Genomic DNA, 21,062 nt, shown 5'->3' on the forward strand with positions numbered 1-21,062 from the left:
TGCTGCTGGATGATACCTCGTGCGGCACACACACACAAAGCCGGAGCATGCAGCATGTGCATGGGACAGTGGAGCGGAGCCCTTTGTCCGGCAACTTGTTGTTGACAGCTTTTGTTTTCCGGCTTCAACATCAGCAACATCTGCATTTTGCGGGTGGCACTGGCACCGCAGCTGCCCTGATATTCCTCCAGTAATGAAATATTTCACAATGTTTAGAAGCAGATAATCGCCAGGGAAATGGGACATTTAAACGACTGCCAATCCAATCATTTATGCCATCTCTTTCGGGAGTAATTATATTTCCACTACAATACCTTACCTTCCAGTTTATATGAGGTCTGCTCTGTCCCGATTTCAGCTTGAAATTGGTGTATCTCGAGACTGGATATGTGGACCTGCCACCCAGCTGCACCAAGCAAGCCATAACTCACGACGGGAATGGCAGGAAATTAGGCGTTGCTTATGGGGCAGCGCTTAAAATAAACGAGCTCCCGATTTGTGTTGCCATTTGCTTGATTGAGCCCGTGAGCGAGTCAGGAGTCAGGTTGTTCGCTGCCGGCGCCGGCGGCTATCCCCGACATGATTAATGACCCAGCGCCAGTCAGGGGTCGAAGCGCCAGGCAGAAGCCTGCTGGGAGCAGCATATAGGCAGCTAATTTGCCTAAACGGACAGCGGTATAGCCGCCTGACCCAAAGCTCCTCATCCCTGGGTCTTCACTACTGAGGGTCGGGCAGTCCAGAGCCAGGGCAGCCAGGCAGCTGCCGAGTGGCAAGTGAAAGCCACTCACGTTTAACCAATTTTGACACGCGCCGCACTCGCTCACTGGCACACGCACACACACACACACACATAGAGCTATCCCCGGCATAAACAAACACAACATAGCGCTGAAATTGCTCAAATGTGCGGGGCATCAAACGGTTGCCCCACCCCACAGCTGCAGAGAGTGGGGCATGTGCCATGAATCCGAGCAGACAACACACACAAAAAAAAGGGCAACTCTTTGGAGCGAGCTCCATTTGTTGGGGGAGAGAGGCTGCCGACTGCTGCTGCAGCTGCTCAACTCGCTTTTTGCGCGAAATTCGCGCAATAAAATTGTACAACAAAGTGGCAACACTCAAAAATCTATTGTTTTCTGCAGCATTTTGGCTGCTCGACTAGGGGTATACCCAAGAAGCGTAAATCTGGGAGCGGTCAGAAGGACAAAGATAGATCAAGATATACGTCTAGATGCAATATACATATATCCACATCGTGCAACATGCGTGTAGAATATCATTGGGCATTGAAACCCTTCCAATTTATTGTCTTATCTTTTTATTTCTCGTATTTAATTGAAATGCAGTCCAGTCAGTGGAATATCAAGGTGCTATGGCTAGCACTAAGGACTCTTGAATCCTGCCATACGAGCTAAAATATCGCATGGGAGAATGTCACACATTTCTTGCTGAAATATTATCCCTGTAGATGCAAGTATATGCAAATCGTAGCACACTTGACAGGCACTCAGCTCGTTTATTCCATGGAGCACTTCCTATTATCCCCTTTTATGATATGTATTACAAAGAATCCCCCAATCAATGTGGAACTTAAAAAAGAAATGCATAAATTTTTGGCAAAAAAGGAAGATGGAGATGTAGATGGATTTCCACCTGCTTATCTACATTTTATTTATGCATAGATGCAGATAGATGATTTTGTTCATGTGTAAGTACATTTCCCAGAAATGATGTTGGGCATACCCCCGAGACGGCGAGTGGAAGATGGAAAGGGTACAAAAAACGGGAGGACGTACAAAAATGGGGGAAAAAGAACTGGATCTGGGGTTTTTCCTCTCTGTGCACAGATGAGTCAAAGGAAAATGTATAAAAAAGAAAACTCGTACTCGTATTTTTGTTCTTTTCTTTTTTTTTAGCTGTTTGTTGGTATTGTGGGTTTGCTTTGTGCGGGATCTGTTTTTCGGTGGCGTAGGGGTCCTGGTCCTGGCAGGGGGTAGGGGGAAAAACCACTTCGTTAAACTCATGAAAATCACTTAACGGAAGCATGCACGTAAAAAACGAGGGGGGGAAAATGCGCGAGTGGGAGGAGGACAGAGGGACGCAGGACTAGAAATAGGAAGCCATTTTCCCTTTGACTGACGCTGATGCGAAAAGCCAAAAAGGTGCGCCCCGACAGCTGGTGGCAGGCAGAGCTTAAATAGCAAATTGATTTAGCGCGTGCAAGCGGAAACAGCTGTTCGCTTAAAGCCCCACCACTACCACTGCCACTCGCATTGCTGGTTGGAGGCGCCACCAGAAAAGGTTAGCAATGAAATGAGATTAATGCAAGACCGCAGCCCAGCCCGGCCCTCGCAGACGATGCAAAAAAGAGCAGAGCACACGGCAAACAGACAGCGGGAGAGGGCGGCGACACTCAGCCAAACAAACAGAGCGAAGAGCAGGACCCCCCCACCGCCACCACCTGCTCGACGGCGAAGGGCGATGCGACCCACTGGCATGGAAAATGCAATTTATTATGCAAAATGGAAAAACAGGCGGCAGAAGGGGAGTGGGGCAGTGGGACAGCGAGAGGAGTCAGACAGAGATCATGGCAGACATTGGACAGAGGAGCACACACTCGAGGAGGCTCTCACTCTCTCTCTCTCTCTCTCGTGCCCTCTGCGCACACAAAGCGCGTTATTATTGTAGGACCAACAATAACAGTGGGGACTACAGTCCCGGATATAAACATAATTCAATTTTTATTTAATTTCGCACAACAAACACAATAAATTCCGCTCGACTGCACCACCACCAACAGCCCAGCCCAGCTCAGTCCGTTCCTACCCTACCCTACCCTTTGGAGTCCTGCCAAACGCGTTTTGTTGCATACTCCAAGGCGTCGCCGCGTCTCGTCCCTACCGCTGCAAGCCAATCAGGAGTCGCTGGCCTGCCCTCGTCCCCCTTTGTTCGGTGAATGAAATTGAAGCAACACTAGCCACGAACAGATCCCACTGCAAATGTCGGTGGCCACAATCTGTTGACTCATTTGTGTCCGCAGGAATGACGCCGCCGACCCCACACAGTCACAGTTCCAGGTCCCAGGCGAAGCGAACGATGTGGGCGCAGAGCAAAGAGTGGCCACAGGCTGCACTCGAGCTGCCCCATGGCAGACTCAGACTCAGACACAGACACAGGGATTCCCGACCGTTTGTTCACACAATGCGGTTTGAGGAGCAGAACTGAGTGCTCCCAGAGTCGGAGTGCCGGACGGTCGCAGTGTCACCAACTTTGCCCTTTTTTTTTTTGACCATTTTGCGGTGTTACACATGACATTTTGGCGTCGAGACGTTTGAGGATTGATCCAGCGAGTTGGCAGGGATTTCACACTGAAGAGAGGAGAGAGAGAGGTGAGACGATACTCATAGTTGATCCCCAAACATGTCTCACCCTGGTTTTGCCAAATATTCACTTTGTGAGCTTTATAACTAAATGCAAATTGGTTTCAAATCTGCACCCAAAACACACATTTCGTATCCTCCATTAACAGTGTGTACTCCATTAATTACACCAGTTATATATAAAAGAAGCTTTCAGTGTGGGATTATTAAAGGGAAAACCCCCAAAAGGAGCAGTAGCCTGTCATTGCCATTGTAAACTAGAAAATGCTCTCCATTGCCCCCAATAAAGTTGCCCGCCTCCACAGAACCCCTCCGTAGATGTCATCAAATCATTAAATTAATACATTTAAGGGCTAAAAGTCGAAGCTTCGCTAATTGCCAAAAGCCCCATCAAGAGCTGTGCGACAAGCCCTTTGGAAATGGGCCCTCAGACCTCAATCAGCCCAAGGGACATGAAATATTTACACGTCAAGGAGTCGGTCGCGAGTCGAGGCTCCGGCGAAATGTTCGAAATACACGCAAAGGGCGGCGACACAGGCACAGACAGAAAGGAACCGAACCTAACCTAACCGAACCGAACGGAACCAAAGGCATGGCTGTGTGGGGTTTATTTATTTTTAGCACGTTTATAAGGCCATCATCAGAAAAGGTTAGGTCAGGCCAGGCCCTAAATATAAAGGGAGGAAGCGGCCCCCCGCCAACCCGAACCCGAACCCGAACCCACTGAGCAGTCTCTTTGTTGGATTAGGTCGCATTTTGCATAATTAATTTGGATTCGGGCGCTCAAATAGGTGGCGGGTTCAAAGGGCACACGTTGCCAGCTCATTCGCTCGCTCGCTCGCTTAGGACGGCGGCTATTTATGCATAAACACGCCGCCTTTGACATCGAAATTTCGTTAGCGGCAAATGTCGAAAAATTGTGCGGAAATTGGGCCAAAGTTAAATGTTTGGCATTGGCCGTTGCAATCCTTTCTGGCCACAAGCACGCACACACACACACACTAACACGCACGCACACTCGCACACAGGACGTCTAAATAAATTGCTGTCATTTGAAAAATTTCCCCAAGGTGGGGCGAATGTTTAAAGCACTAAGTCCGTCCTTCTGCCCCTCTGTCCGTTCGTGTGTGTTGACTTGAGCTTAAAATCAAACCATTTGTCAGCAGGCAGCAGGAGGCAGTAGGACTCCAGCAGCAGGGCCTCTCAGGGGAGGCAGAGGCAGGGACAGCGGCAGCGGCAGAGGCAAGTTCCAGACAAGACAGCGTTGCATGTTTTACACATTTCACAAACACACACACACACACACACACACACATACACACATAGTGTGGATATGCTCATGGGAGGAGGATTGTCCCTGTATGTGTGTGACGCATGGTTGCAATTTGGTTGCACGGCCTCTGCCTCTGCCCCAGCTACGGCAACGGCAACGGCAGCGGCTGCTCTGCTGCCTGCACTTCAACCGCAACATACGAGTGCAATATTTCAAGCATGATTTCTTATACGGCTTATACACACGCTGGTCACTCCTCCTCCTCCTCCTGCTCCTGCTCTTGCCACTGCCACTGCCACACCACACCACATTGACCCTCAAAGAACGGCAGGGCGATGCGCTGCAGCAGCCTCGCCGCTGTGCCACTCCGACTCCGGCTCTGGGTCAAAGCGAAAGTGGCACATTTTGGGTGGAAATTTTGTTGGAGATATCTAGGTTACTGTGACAGAGTCGTTCTAGCTGCAGCAGCGGCAGAATCAGCAGCTGTTGTTTTTCCTGCTGTTGTTGTTATTGTTTTGGGCCTTGCAGCATGGCCTACAACGCACACAAACACATGCAGAAAGACACACACACACACACACATACGGACAGACCCAAATAAACATTTCAGGCGGCCCTCCATTCGGACTCACGTGAGGCAGCAGCCATGAAGCTCTCGAAGACCCCGGTAGCATCCACTGAACTTGTGCGCCATTTTTATTGCCGCGTTGCCTGCGCCATTGTTTTGTCTGTCTCCCACTCTCACTCCCCCCCCCCTCGCACCCATCGCACCCATCGCACCCATCGACGACCTCTGCCCTTCTCGCTTGCTCTTTGTTTTTCATCCTTGTTGATGTTTTTACTTTCATAGGGATCTATCTACCACCCCGCTGCTGCCCAGCGGCAGCTTTTCCTGGTTATCTGCTTACGCTCTTACCCTGTTTTACCCTCCTTTTTTTGCTGTTGGTGCCTGCCCCAACTTTTGGTGCACGGGCTTTTTGTTTATCCGAAGCACTTAACTCTTTGCTTCGGGGGCGGCAGAGCAGCAGCCAAGTAAAAACTTTAAGATAAACTTCTGGCCAGGCCAACTTCTTAAACCAATTAATTGCAATTTCATGCGTAATTAATTTGAGAGCTGCACAACGTGTTCCCCACCCCCACCCAGAGTTTCTCTTTCGAGTGATTTGCTTTGCTTTGCGACAGAGCAGAGGAAAACCCGAAGAAGTGAAGAAAGGATTCATGCAGGACTCCAGTACGAACGTCGGTCCGTTCCAATTCGATTAAATTTGTTTAGGGCAAGGGATATTAAAGGAAATAATATGAACTTTAATGCCTTTCGATTAGTAGCCATTGCAAATCCATTCCAATTTATTCCCAACCCCAAACAATCCTACGAAATACTCATATATAGTAAATATATTTCGCACTCGTTTTCCCAAACCAAAACCAAAAAGTAAGTGAAAACATACACGCCCTATTAAATATACGTAGTACATATTGTCCATGCTATCCTCCAGACACTTCCGATGGCCTACACACAGTTCGAGTACCAAGAGGACCTTTTCGCGTCCGTCTTGTTTCCCCTGTTGGGCATGATACTCGTCTTGATACCGGCCACCCTCTGCTGTTGCTCGCGTAAAACCCAATGGAGTCCCAGCCAGATGGGCCCGCGGGCAAAGACCACGCCCTGCAGTGTCCTCGGATCATTTGCTTTGCTCATCTTCATGGTCGTGGGCTGGACACTGGTGGTGCTCGTGGGACTGTGCCTGTTCGACTACACTCGTTCCGTCTTCGATCCCTACAAGATTCTGCATTTGCCGCCAGCCGCCTCGCAGGCGGAGATCAGGCAGGCCTACTACGAGCGCTCCAAGCGGCTGCATCCGGATGTGAGCGGGACGGGCGACGTCGAGGATTTCATTCTGCTGAACACAGCCTACCGTTCCCTCATCGCCGGCGCGGGCAACCGCAACTATCAACTGTATGGCCATCCAGACGGCGCGCGGCTCACGACCCTCGGCGTTGCTCGATCGGCCAGATTGGCAGGATTCTACAAGTGGGCCGCCCGGACCGTACACTCCATGGACCAATGGCTGAAGATCAAATTTACGTAGAGCTAATCTGTTGATTAATTTTTTCTGTTTGCCTTTGCCCTTGCCTGCTCCACCTCCAACTGTGAGACACTTAAATTAAGACCCAATAAATCCTTTGACTCTGTTCTCCCCTGCAGAGTTCCATGACCCACTTCTTGGTGGTAAATTGCCAATCGAATTTCCCTCTAATTTGCCATCAATTTCGAATTTCCTCGATTCCTGCAGCACGAGCAGCAGCACCAACACTCGGGGCAACTCATTAAAAAGTGAAAACCGAATGTCACTAAGCGAAATTAATCCGAGTTCGTGTACGGAGGGGTCCGTGTACGAGGGGCAGTTCCTGTGTGTACTTCCGCCGCACATAAGCCATAAGCCAGTGTCCTGGCTACGACAGTACGTGTGTCCGTGTGTCCGTGTGCCTTTGGCTCGTTGACCGGAATGCGGTTCATAAATTGGGTCATTTGCCGCAGCGAAAGCAGAGAAAGTCACTTGCACTTTCACTTTCAATAGCAGGTCGCTTGCACAGCAGTCACGTAGCACCAGCACCAGCACCAGCGCCAGCACCACGTGGCTGTCCCAGGGATAATTCGGGGTGCGGGGCTATAATTTTGCTTTAACCTTATAAATTGGAAGATTGGAGGGTGGACAGGCGAATGGACAGACAGACAGACAGGCTGCCTCGATGCCATAATTTTGCAAACTTGCGTGCCACCAAAGCGACAGCCAAATGACACCACCGGCAGCTGGAGCAGGCAGGCAGGCAGGCAGGCAGGCAGGCAGGCAGGACGATGTCCGTGCATTCGCCAGCAAGCCCAGTCGGAACCGAGAGTCGGCTTTCTCTATCACTCTGTGAGTGTGTGTGCCCCTTCCTCTTGGCCAAACAACAAGTAAAACTGACAAAGTGGCAGCCAGGGCACTTCCTTTTGTTTAAGCTGCCCCCGACACTGTCGGCTGCTGTGGGTAGTGGGCTGTGGGCTGTGGGTTGTGGGTGTTGCATGCATCGTGAGTAGCCCTCTCTCTTTCTCGTTATAAATTGACCGCATTATTTTGCTCAATTTAACTTGAGCTTGCAGCACGGGCCAGTGCCAGAAAGAAGAGAGTGGCAGGCAGGCAGGCAGGCAAAGTTTTCAACTTAATATCTCATAAGTGTGCAATGGCTGCCCTGGCTGCTGCCCCAACGGTTTCCGCTTTCGTTTCTGCTTTCCGTTGCTCCAGTGGCTGTGGCAGGGTCAAACCCATCTCCACTCCAATTTCCCTTCCGCTGGCATTCGGCGGCTATCAGCTATCAGCATTTCAGACTGCGCTTTCTCTTTCGTTTGGCATAATTTTTTTATTAGGTCACACCAGCACCCACACACTGCAGCACCCACACACTGTAGCACCCACACACAGCACCCACACACAGCACACACACACACACATAAAAGCGGAGGTGGAGGCATCACTCGTTGCATGTTGCATGTGCCTGTTTTCTTTTTTTGGCAGTGGGATGGGAGTATGTTGAATATTTTCCCAGCACTTTAATAGCCGAAAGTATTTAATTGCATTTTTTATGGCACCCGAAAACGGCCTTGCCTTGCCTCGCTACGGATGCGAGGAGTTTATTAAATAAATGTCCATAAAAAAAATGAATGATATTCGAGCAGCACGTGGCAGGGGCAGGGGCAAGGGACAAAGACACGGTACAGGGGCAGGCGCAGAAATCGCATAATTACATCTGGAGAACACTTGATACGAAAAAGAACCTGATGCCGCCGCTGCTGCTGCCGCTGCTGTCGACAGGGCATAAAACTCATTAGGGAAAATATGCGATGGACAACGGATGGAAAAGAGGGAAATTTGGAGCACACTTCAGGCCCCCCATTCAGGCCATTAATTCTGGAGCAGCGGCAGCGGCAGACCTGTCGGGCCTAAGCCTCGACCTAACTAAAATTAAACGAATTTAAGAGGTCACTCAAGAGAGCCTTGCCTCGAGGAGCTGGAGAGAAAATCAATGGGAGTGCTGCCTTGCGGCTCCCGCTGCTGCTGCTGCGCTTCTCCCATCGACAAATGAAGTTCGCTGGCAGTAAGGCCGAGGATTACTGCAGCCCAGTGTCGAGTTACAGCATGGAGCACGCCCTCATAAATGTGGTATGGTAGGGCCTAAAGAGCAACAAGCGGCAGTCAGCCCGCGGACAATGGACAATGGATGGAGGGTATCTCAGCATTCATGCCAGTGCTTGTAAGCTGTTTTTTATATTCATCCTTTTGGCCAGCAACTCTTTCTCTCTCTCTCTCTCTCGCTCTCTCTGTGGCTTTGTTGGTCGCCGCATAATGAAAAAGCAACCGGCAAAGGAAAATCTTTAGCAGCAGCCGCAGCAGCAGCAGCAACAGAGAGCCCTTCCCAAAGTTTTTAATATAATTTGGAATTAGCCAAAGTGGCAGATGGCCATCTCCCACTCTCCTCTCTCTCTCTCAGTCTGTATGGGCTGCATGCTGCGGGCTTGGTTGGCAGCGGCCCCTTTGTTGCGTATACGCAGCGTGGGGCATATTTCGAGCCGAAAGAACCAAAGTTTGTCCCACATTTCGGGCAGAGAACAGTTTGTCATGTGAAAATTAAAAGTGCAGTGCCGGAAGGACCTTGCTGCTCATAAATAACCAAGCAAAAGTCCCCCCAGAAATACAGATTCAAAGGCGGCACAGGCGGCGTGTCTGGTCTCCATTTCAGAGTTCGGAGAATGCAAATCCACTTTAACCCTTGGCCTATGCATTGATTACACCCTCAACGATATGCTCTGCGGACTGGATCTTGTCTTTCGGTCCATCTGATGGACCTCCCATCCTGCCAGAGGAGCGAAACAGGGAAAAAACTTCCTCCGACTTATCTGTTAAGCCGCATAACTTTGCATAAATATGAAGCTATTCAACAGAACTCCGACAGAGCTCAAAAACAGCATAAAAACCTTACACAAAACTGCCCTGAGAGCCCCACTCCAATCCAGGCAACCGATGTCAGCGTCAGCAGGGACTACAACAACGGTAAAACTATTGTACGTACTTATATATATGTATGTATATGTATGTATATATATGCATAGATTGCGGGTCCGGGAATCCCATTTCATTTATTATATTAGCGACAGAGACACAGCGACACAGCCACAAAACTATACCAAGTGGAAGTTCAAACAAGAATTGGATTGCAGCTCTGAAAGGTTGACTATGAGAATACCCTGTACAAAACTATCTGCCACAGAAAAGTATCAAGCATCTCCAGTGCTAGAAATAAAATCGGGAAAACTTTTAGCATTCGTATAAGTCCGTAGAGGCGAGTCAGTGGAGTTTTCAAGCATTAATATTTCTGATTTTCTGATTGAATATTCGCTGCTGCCTCCACCAGTGCCAGACTTAAGGGGCAGCATAAAACTATGCAACGTCGCGTCCCACTGACAGCGGCAACTTTTCCGATGACGGCAAAACTTTAACAGATTTGCATAAATTAAACCCCAAGTAAACAAAACCTAGCAAAACCAAACGAGGAACAAAGACAGAGGCCACCAGCTACCAGCCACAGGAGCAGAAGCAGAAGCAGAAGAAGGGGCAGCAGCAGCAGGGGCAGGAGCAGGGGTAGGGGCAGACTCTAGTAGGAGTCTTCCTGCCTCCCACAGTCATTCATTTAACTGTCAATGGCGTTGTTATGCTGTGGTTGTGGCCACGGTCTGCCTCTGGCTTTGCGGATGCGACCGGCCACCATGGCGGGGTGGTGGTGGTGGTGGCGGCTGCTCGGCGAGAATTTATGAATTCATGGCGATCTTATGTGTAAGTACGTATAAATTTAATATATTTTTATGATTTTTTATGGGCCCACGTTCCCGGGAATGCGCTTTAATTTATGCTCCCATTGTTTTTTCCTACCGCTGAGGGACTGGAGCTGAGGCGATTTTCAACGACGACGACAACTTGTCGATAAACTTCCCGCGACTCAAACAATATTGTTGTCGATGTAAGTCCTACCCTTTGGTTTTGTTGTGCTGCAAAGTGTTTTGTTCCCCCTTCGCAAACACACACACACACACACCCACACAACACACACGCACACGCGGGAACTGCCGAGGGAAAATACTTCATTTTATCAGACGCGGGACGAGATTCGAGTGTCATCGTCAATATGCTCCGCTTCGGCGACTGCGGTTGACATGAGAGCGAACTAGGGAAAAGCAGCCGGGGGTTATTTAGTTCATTGGCCGCCAAAGCCTGCCGACACTCCAAAAGCCACTCTCCCCCCCACCACCGCCCACTACAGTCGCGGAGCCACGTCACATGTCGAGGGTCGTCCAACAGAATGTTTGCTGTTGCTTTTGCTGCTGCTGCTGTTGTTGTTGACGCTTGGTTATGGATTTATGGATTTACGACACTTTTGGTCGTTGCGGTTGTCAGTTTTCGGGTAAAAGTTATACTTTGCCACTGGCTTACAGTTGTGTCAGGTCAGGTTGGGGGTCAGGTCTCCTGCTGCTGCTCCTGCTGCTACTGCTCCTTCTCGACTAATCGGCCCTACCCTGCGGACAGATTAGATCCGACTCCGTGTGTGTCTCGTGTCTCAGCTACGGTTGGAGGTTGTCGAAATTCGACACGTCTGGGGGCAGCCATAAATACAAATGGTATGGGTATAATGGTTTACCTTGTGTCCGCTCGCGGTCTGTTCGCTGAACTGCAAATAGAGACAAGAGCAAAAAGAGTTTCCAAATAATTAATGATCGGAGTGTGACATCAGCGTACGAGGATACTACACAGTAGCTACATATCATTTATCATGGAAATATTTCCCAAAGAATTCCGTTCGCGTTTCCGCCCAAATGTTGTGCTATTAATTCCGTGGCCCGGGACAGGCGGAAATGGGGCGCTCTTCGCCGACATTAATAATGCAACAGCTGGGCGGGCGTCGGAGTTCCGCCGTATTTGTCAATACTATTCCTAGCCTAAAACCAATTATTATTCTCCTATGGAAAAACTATTAAATTACGTAATCGCAATTGGGAGGCAACCGAAGGACGTCGAGTGAGTGTCGATGGTAATTCAAGCAGAAAATGCAATTAAATCAAAAATACATTGATGCGCATCCTGTAAACGGACACACACATGGCACTCCCGCTATCCACTCGGTACATACACTTGTGTTTTATTTTATTTATTTATGTATGTACGTTTATTTGGATTTCATAAATTTCACGCTTCAATTTTCGTATCATACCCTATAGTACCTACATTTGGGTATATTAGTTCTGTGTAGCAATAGTTAACAGACAGACAGTGTAGTCGGATCAATACGAGTATTTAAATACTCATTCAGATGTACATCGACTCAAAGCTCGATGCCAGCAGCGCTCTTTAATCTTTGACCATCTTCATTCTCCCTCATTCTTCCTGGACACACACACACACGCACGCACAATTTAGACATTTATTTATTTATTATCTATTTATTTTATTTATTTATTAATTATTTTATTTATTTATTATTTATTTATTTTATTTATTTTATTTATTTATTATTTATTTTATTTATTTATTATTTATAAATTTATTTTCCCCGCATAGTAATATATTTTCTTAAATAGTTTTCAAAGTAAAAGAATTTATGTATTGGGTATCCCCTATCCGTAATGCTCTCTCTCGGCTGCATTCTCACTTGTATCCGTTTCGCCGCCAGGCACTATTAATGCAAAAACGAGAAATCACTGCAAATTCAATGAACCCAAAATGGATTCGAATACAGCCAAAGAGAGAAGGACTCTGCGGCACAGGACAGGACGGGGCAGGGCAGTTACGAGCTCTTGCCGCACACTGCACAGACAGTATGCCATGTGTCGTGTATACTGCATGCTGTATGCTGTATGTATGTTGTATGCTGTGTCTTTTATGTGTGCAACTTCATGGTTACTCAGCCATGCCCGACGGCCTGTCGTTGACGGGCAGCAGTCATAAGCCACTGCTTCAGTGGGCCCACCAGTCCACCAGTCCACCAGCCATTCAGCCATTCAGCCGTCGCCATTCATTCATTCACTCTCATCCTCGCATGTTTACAGCGAAAATATTTACATTGCTGGCACATAAAAACTGCATAAATGTGATTATATTTTCATTGGCTTTTATGCCTCGTAAACTGCAACCATGCCACGTTATGGCCAAGGGGAGGGGAGGGGAGCCCTTCCGCAGTAGTCATGTAATTCGATTGCGATTTCAATTAGCGTAAAATGCACAGCAAAATTACGGACAGGACAGGACAGCCCATGCAATACGTAACGAGCGGCATGCCTAGAGCCTTCAACTGAATCCGAAAAGTAGGCAACATGCAGGGCACTGCCTGACAATGTGTCATCTCCATGCCCCATGTGCCCCCACACACTGATGTGGCATAGAAAGTTAAGCCTCGTCCGGCCGCAGAGTGCTGTTCAATTAATAGCCAACTATAGATCAACTCTCGGATTGTCGGGAAATTGTTTGTCAGCTTACAGAATGCGGATATCAGGATGTCAGGATATCAGGATGTCAGAATATCAGGCATTGCCTGACAGGGAAAGCCCTCTGTGTCTCTGGGCTAATATACCAGTAATTAAGCACTTCCGCAAGCAAATTGGATTTTAATTGAAGAGCGTATAGAGCGCTCTCTCGACGACCCTCCCGCCTTGGTTTTGGAGTTTGCAACACAATGGAGTACCGTCCCGTTCCCGCTAATTGTCATTTAATTGACTGGCGGAAACTTTCGCCGAGACATTTGTTTATAAACCGCACACACAGGAAACAAGAAGAGTGAGAGAGAGGGAGAGACGAAAGACGAGAGGATAGCACAATACAAGCACTTATAAGATCATTACGAATTGATGCTGCACCACCCACACAACCACCCAACCACCCGTCCCTCCTGAGGCAGAAGGCAGCGGCAGGCAGGCAGGCAGGCAGACAGACAGCTCAGTCGCGCTTACGGCACCCAAGGAGCCAACAGGACGCCATCTCCCACTTCAGTGAAAATCCGCTATGGTAAATGTTATCTCTGCAAACATTTGACAATCAAAAATGCTCAATCCATTGTTTAAAATAAAAATCGAGCAGCAGCCAGTGAAGGAGCAGCAGCAGCAGCAGCAGCAGCAGCAGCAGAAGGATAGCCACGAACCGTGGTCATACAGATGGGATACTGGATGTGATACTGAAAGGTAAAATTCCTTTTGGATATCCTTTATATATAGATGAAAAAGAGTTTTATGAACTTGTTTGTGAGGCAAACTCGTTGGCTATATATCCCTCTTGGAATATTTTCGAACAATAAGGGAATTTACTTGGTTCGTCATCAGTTTTATGGCGTATCCACTGTGCAACGTCGTCTCGAAATGACTGTGGATGCCACCACCACCACCACCTCTTTGGAGGACAATGGCAGGCGACACAGCAAGGGGAATGGGAATGGGAATGGGAGAGACAACAAATGGCACAGCAGCAGTCGATGGCATCCTCGAGGCGGCGGCGGCGGCAGCGGCATCCTCCTTCTTCTCCTCCAGTCGAGGCGAGGTTAAGTTGACAAGAGAATGAGATTGCATTCTGCCATTCTGTCGCTGTCTCTGCTGCCCGAGTTCAATTCATTTCCACTTGAGCAAATGCACGTCTTCTAGATGTCGCTACTTTTGGCCATAGCCAAAGGATACGCCTGCTATCCTATCCTATCCCAGCAAAAGTAGCTGCAAAATGCCGCCCCGGGGGTGCACCTACAACTGGGAATCGAGTCGAGTCGAGTAGAGAGCTCCTGCTGCTGCTGCTGCTGCTCCTGTCGAATGTTTTGCCTTGAAAAACGTTCAGCTCTCCACCCCCGCTTGTTTGTTCAAGATTTGGCTGCTGCACAGTGTGTGTGTGTGTGTATGTGTGTGTTTGTGTGTGGGTGCTGCAGCATCATCAAATTTCGGTTGGGACAGGCACGAGTGTGAGGGAGTGAAGCAGCAAGGGTCCTCAAGGATTGTCACCCTGCTGTTGACACTGTTGACATTTTACAGTAATGAAAGTGATTATTGTCAAGGGTCGTCGACAAACAGTTCCTGAAGAGAGTCCTTCCACCCACTACTAAAACTCTCTCTCTCCCTCTCTCTGGCCATTCGGCTTTTTCCCCACTTGATGGCACTACCCCATTATTTCGGCTAACCACGTTTCCAATTTGCAAAATGCTCTTATAACACAACGACGAGGATGACTAGGAGGACGAGGACGACTAGGAGGACGAGTACTAATCATACAATCAGACGCCTGCGATGCAGAGACAATCTCGCGAGAAGGCGAAGGCGGAGACAGTAAAGGAAAGGCTGTGCCGTCTCTCCTGTCTGTCAGGTTTCATTCGAGAAATGCGCTCATCTGGCGCCGTATGCACTTCACAACTGCCAGGTGGCGGGTGCCAGGTGGCAGGGGCACGTGGCAGAGAGACAGTCATTTGGCCGTGCCAAAATCGTAAAGGCTGAAATTTAGGTTAATTGATAATTGATAAAAGCCGCTGCCTGCCTCCTCTCTGCTCTCTGTGTGTGTGCGATGTGTGTGTTCGACTCGACTTAAACTTTGGCCCATGAATATTTAAGAGGAGGCATGCCACTCACTACTCACTACTCACTGCTCACTGCAACTGCAACTGCGGCGGGGCAATGAAAATTAGCAAAGTAATAGAACTCTGCCACGTGGTAGAATGAGGTCACAACAGTTGACCCATAAACGTTACACCCCATTCTGCCCTCTCAAATGAACACGCAAAGGCCACGCACACAAATCATTTATAATGCACACACGACAACACACACACACGACCCTACAGCCGACAGTGACTAGCAAATTAATTGATGTAACTATTTAAGGCTCGGCTCTGCTCTGCTCGGCTCTGACGCCGAGGGAATCGAACCCTTGCGCTGGGCAATTTCTCCGGAACTCAATGCCATTATCCATCATTTTGTAAATGCCTCAAGTCAAAATAGTCGTGTACATTGCAAACGGAAATGTCTGTGGCAAGGAATCTCTACCACACACACGCACAAGCAGACGCCTATTGTCGACACTCGACACTCGACAATGTGTCCTTATTTGTGGTTTGAGGCTGAGAGACACAGACACAGACACAGACACACGCAAAGTAACAAAGTGAATGGCGGCAGACTTCCTCAGGCCATCGATAGGAGGGAGGCTTAAGAGCTCAAGAAATTGAATAGAATTAATAATAAATTGTAGTGCGGCCAATATCCGCCAAATGACCTTTCCATTTAGTGGCATATGTTTCTTGGCTTATGGCAATACAAAATACATAGAGACACATTCTTGTGGGATAAATTAAGAATTTGGAATTTAAGTTATGCACGTCGACAGAATATTTCCTTAGGCATGCACATATCATCGCATCGATCCCTGCCTGCCCTCTGGCTCCACTCTGCTGAAGAATCATAACTCATAATCAACAACTAAAATCAATGCTCGTAGTTCTTAAGCAAAATAATAATTTAAATATTAGCTTTAAAGATTGCGTCGGAATTAAATCATAGTATCCAAATGTTCTCCCACGAAAGCTGTCTTTTGGGACAGTATTTATTCCCTAAACACTCACAACAGCTAGTTTCCAAGTAATATTCTATTTATTAACGCTAATTGTTCGCTCGGAATTACTTTCAGTGTACTATTCTGCGATACGAATGCAATTGCAAGTGTCTCTCGTGCTGAACTGCAACTGCCACTTCAACGTATGTGTGCTTGCTGGCATAAGGCGTCAGGGGCAGGGATGTATGTCTGTCCAGGCGTAAATCAGGACGTGCTACACATAAACTGCATTAGGCGCCAACAGTTGGATGACAGTTAGCTGAGCCGCCCCCAAAGCGTTTGTCCTGCAATCGGCTGCAAACGTGGCTAATGGCAAGGCTTTTAAATGTTATACGTTGTCCGTGTGTCCCCATGTCGGTATGTCCTGTCCGCATGTCCCTGCTGGTCGGAGTCAACAGAGTTGGCTTTTAAAACAATCGAGTGACGACACGGAAAATTAGTTTACGCAACCACTGCCAAGAGGCAGCCAGCGCAGGAGTACCCAGGGCCCTCTAGGAGGGAGCTCTGAGCAGGGGATTCTGGCCAATAAAGAAGCACAAGAAGGAGAAGCTGTGCTAACTCAACTCGATGACAGTCAATCAGGCGGAAGGCACAAGGCAGAAGGCAGAAGGAGCAGTCGAAGGAAGGACCAAAGCCGTGCCACTAAAACTTTGCCAGCTCACGTGTGTGGGTGTTGGCAGTACCCAGTGGCTGTGCTTGGCTGTGGATGTGTGTGTAGCGGTGGCAGGGGACAGTGCCAAGAAAGTGGCAACTTCTGACGGGGCAGCTGCTGCTCCAATTGTTGGCACTAACTTGCCGCCATCGCTCGTCGTTGCCCCGTGCCCCTTGCCCCTTACCCCTTGTCCCATGCTCCATGCTTCGTGCCATTCAAGTGGATTTGCTTTATATTTTCACTCTTTTTGGTGCGCTCTCTTTCCCCTCGGTTTTTTTTTTCCACTTTTCCTTTGCAACAAAATTGTTTTTCTTAGCTGTTGCTGCCGCACCAACACGCACTTGCAACTGGCAACTTGCACCCGGGGCAGAGAGCAGGCCCCTCCTTCCCTTGCAAAAGTCACTTAATTGAGTGCAAAGCTGGGGGAGATGCAGTGCGCGGATTTAACTTTGCAAAACTTGAATTGATTCAAAACTTTCTTTGTTCGCCGAGAGCGCATAATGTGGATAAAGGCAGGGGGGGGGGAGGAAAGGCAAAAGGGAGGGGAAGATGATGGCGGATTGACGGAGGATGAAGCCAACGAGCTCTGCTATTGACAGACTTCTCTTTTAGCCAAGTTGATTAATGTCGGGCCACTGCGCAAATTATGAAAGGAGGGACCGGAACAGACGGGACGGGACGTACAGCTAAAGAGCGAGAGCCAGAACCTGGTCCAGTATTCAGAATCAGAATCAGATGGAGAGCCAGCACCGGACCAAGTTGCCATTTCATTGTGCTTACATATTTTTTAATGGCTCACTAATTAGCAAACTGGCAGCGCATTTAGCCTGTCTCCACCGGATAAATGTCTCACTCCCCTACTGCTCCGGCGGCGTACACGTAACTCGCAGCAGACCAGACCAGACTCCACAGTTAAGCGATATTTCAGGCCAACAGCCGCAGTCGCACGGGCGGACTCTGGAATTTATGGTTATTTGGCACACACAAACACAGCGACACAGCCTCACAGCCTCAGCACAATGCTCAGAGTGCAATCGCCTCTGTGTGATTGTGTCCGTGTGTGTGTGAGAGGCCGTGCACTGACAACCGGAAAATATATCGATGTACAAATTAAACTGCAACTGGAACGAACGAGCGAAGGACTGGAAGGACTGCAGCTGGGCACGGCACGGGCATGGATCTGCAGCTGAAAATGATGCCGAGTGCAGGCCAGAAAATAAACTCAAAATAGAACTAAGACAAGTGGAAAATTGCCTTCGAGTCGAATATTACGACTAAAAGATACACTCGAACAAGTGCATAACACACATATAATCAGCCATTTATTAGTTGTCTTAGGCACCCACTTGTTCATGCAGATATTCCAAAGTGAGCGCTTTCTTTAGCCTGTTTTAGGCATCCACAATATACCCTTTCATGCCACGATTGCGGGTAACGGGTAAGGGTAGATCGTGTGTTATTTAATTTAGCTCTATAAATTTCTGAAATGAACTTCCTCCGACTCGCATTCGTAGCAGGAGCCTGGGATTTGGTTTGGGTTGGGGTTCGGGTTGGGGTTTGGAGTTCAAGTCCGCAAATGAACAAACTGGCAAAAGCAAGAGCAAAAGCAAAAGCATTTTGTGGTCAACTTCATGGCGGTTTCCGCAGTTGGGTGATACTTTGTGGGGCGCACAGCAAATTGGTCTCCCCAGCCACTGGCCATTGGAATTGGAATTGGAATTGCTAGTCGATGGCTAATCAAATGGCTTACACACGACTCTCGAGTGTGCAAGTGGATATTCGATATCCGAATACTGAATAGGGGTGGTGTGTGGGAGGTGGGGGGTGTGTATCGAGTGGATTATGGCCAAGTGCTGGCTGAGCTTGAGCTTGACTCATTAACAGCTTCTCTCGCTCTCTGACAGGCACAGGGAGCCACTGCTGGACAGGTCAACCATTAAATAAAAGAATGGCTGCAGCAGGAGCTAAATTTATTCGTTGTATTCACATCTGTTACACACATCCTTAAACAGATGCTTAAAGCTAATCAACTTGACTAAATTATTTCGCTATTTTCATGTCATTAAATGGCCCCACCCAGAACCCAACCCGAACCCGAACCCAAACCCCTTCATCGCATTCCATAACTTAATTATTGTGATAATATGATGTTTACACATTTCCCTCTGTGGCTGAATGCCTGAATGCTGGTGGAGAATGTTTTCGTAGAAATTGGAAACCCACAAAGTTGCAGGGGTTGTAGGGGCACATGGGGGCGCATCTGTAAATAACGAAACAATCCTCAGGCAAGGTAAATAAAATTCTTAAAAACATAGCATCGCATTAGGCTTCTGCTTCTTCGAACACGATGGGGAACAGAAGTGGGAAGTATTACATTGGCCTGCAGCAAAAACATAAATGTCCTTGTTGCGGTCGGCGGTCAGCATCGGAAACTTTTTGCAACGCAGCTGCAGCCTGCACCCCGAAACGGGGGGCATGGCACAGCACTACGGGGCAGGTCATTGCAGGCACTTGGCTGTAAATCACAGTGGACACTGCAGCAGCACCAGAAATTGGCCAGGGCCTGTCTTTCCCGCCTTGGCTACCTTGGCCAAAGGCAACACCCTGCCTGCGGCACCAGCAGCAATTTCCTGGCCAAGGTTAAAGTTATAAATTATGGCGGGCTGGCGGGCTGGCTGGCTCACCCGTCGTCTTCTATTCTCCTACTCTTGCCTGCTGAAAGTTCGCTCCTTACCCTCCCCCTGGAGTATATATAACCTGGTTATTGGTAGCAAACGTTGCCTTAATAAAAATCTGGCTAAAACACGCAAAAGTCATTGGCACGGTGATTGCTCCTCTCGCCACATGCCGCGGCAACAACTGTTCAAACATTTTCTTGGCTTATTCTGCACTTACACCGCCGTGGGCCATCAGCAGATTCCCCTATCACTGTAACTGCCTTCCCCTCCCCTCTTGTAGGCTGGCAAAATCAAGTTTACAAAAGTATCTTAAATCTGCATGTTAACTCAATGTGCTTTGGTTAGCCGCAGTGCCTGCCGCCTACAGAAGCCCAAAAAACACGCAGCAGAGCAGTCGGCAGGGGCAGGAGCAGGGGCAGGGGCGGGCTGGCAAAGTTTTTGGGGAAATTGAGCAATAAACTTTTCGCGTGCCCCAACCCAGCCCGCCACAAGCACACATGGGGGGAGCCTGCTGCTGCTGCTGTTACACGATACTTTTTTTACCATCGGTGATATATTTTGTTTCGCATGGAAACCGTGCTCTTTTCAATGGCATTACCATGGATAAATTACATTTTTTTTCTCTCAAGTATTTTCCCCGTGGGTAAATGTTTCGATTGCACATTATTTATATATTTTAATTATATACAAATTAACATAAACTAAACCAAAAGGGTTAGCATAACCTTCAGTGGAGATGTGTTCTGTTCATTCGGAATCGCGTCGGTGTAACGATGCCCTCGCCTTCGCCTATATCTCAAGAAGTGTTGGTTTAAAAGTTCTAGTTTTAGCAGCAGCTTAAAGAAGCGTGACTGTTTGTTTCATTCATGGTGTGGTGTGGTGTGGTGTGGCAGTAGCGGCAGGAGGATGGCACCACTCAGAGCCAGATGCGTGCGTTCCATTTGCCAGGGGCCCGGAGAGTGGGGAAAATAATGAGAGAAATATGCAAATATTGCGGTTTAATTAACTTTCGTCTCAAGTGATTTTAATTGCTGGACCACCTGGCGTATGAGCGATGACAATGATGATTGTTCTGCAGCGATGCTCATGATGATGGCCTGCTGGCTGGCTGCTGCTGCTGCTGCTGATATTGGAATGCCAAAGTCCATTATAAGAATGGCCTGATAAACTGTTGAAAATTGCGCATACGTTGCGTGCACCCGCACCCACCCACCTACCCTCCCGCACACCCACACACGCACGCACAATGGACTGGAGATGAGTGACTGAGTCGGCCATAAATTATTCAACAACAAAATACTTAACAAGCCATTGGCTGGCATGAAGCAAACAACAGCAAGACACTCGTCGGCAGCGTCTCAGTCTCAGCGTCTCAGCAGCGGCTGGGCTGAATGACGCCACTTGGAAAACTCACAACCTAATTTCCAT

At 48.3% G+C, this 21,062-nt stretch overlaps 1 protein-coding gene and 1 long non-coding RNA gene across 5 annotated transcripts in view; one reads left to right on the forward strand and one right to left on the reverse strand.

Moving 5' to 3' along the window:
- The window catches only part of LOC111070454, a 46,298-nt gene that overhangs the window by 6,500 nt on the left and 18,736 nt on the right, over positions 1-21,062 (reverse strand). For all 4 annotated transcript variants that reach the window (XR_005968624.1, XR_002607356.2, XR_002607354.2 and 1 more), the window contains exon 3: positions 11,380-11,409. This is a non-coding gene — a long non-coding RNA (uncharacterized LOC111070454). The remainder of the gene's footprint in view (positions 1-11,379; positions 11,410-21,062) is intronic.
- LOC111070452 (protein translocation protein SEC63-like) lies at positions 6,052-6,752 on the forward strand. The gene is made up of 2 exons (XM_022360994.2): positions 6,052-6,085; positions 6,150-6,752. The coding sequence occupies exon 2, from the start codon at positions 6,159-6,161 to the stop codon at positions 6,741-6,743; it is 585 nt and encodes a 194-aa protein (XP_022216686.2). The 5' UTR covers positions 6,052-6,085; positions 6,150-6,158; the 3' UTR covers positions 6,744-6,752.

The sequence above is a fragment of the Drosophila obscura genome, unplaced genomic scaffold (genome assembly GCF_018151105.1).
Source record: "Drosophila obscura isolate BZ-5 IFL unplaced genomic scaffold, ASM1815110v1 contig_1, whole genome shotgun sequence".
NCBI lineage: Eukaryota > Metazoa > Arthropoda > Insecta > Diptera > Drosophilidae > Drosophila > Drosophila obscura.

Bases quoted from the DNA above. Each gene is read 5' to 3' on its own strand.
- LOC111070452 (XM_022360994.2), top strand. From the start codon at position 6,159: ATGGCCTACACACAGTTCGAGTACCAAGAGGACCTTTTCGCGTCCGTC.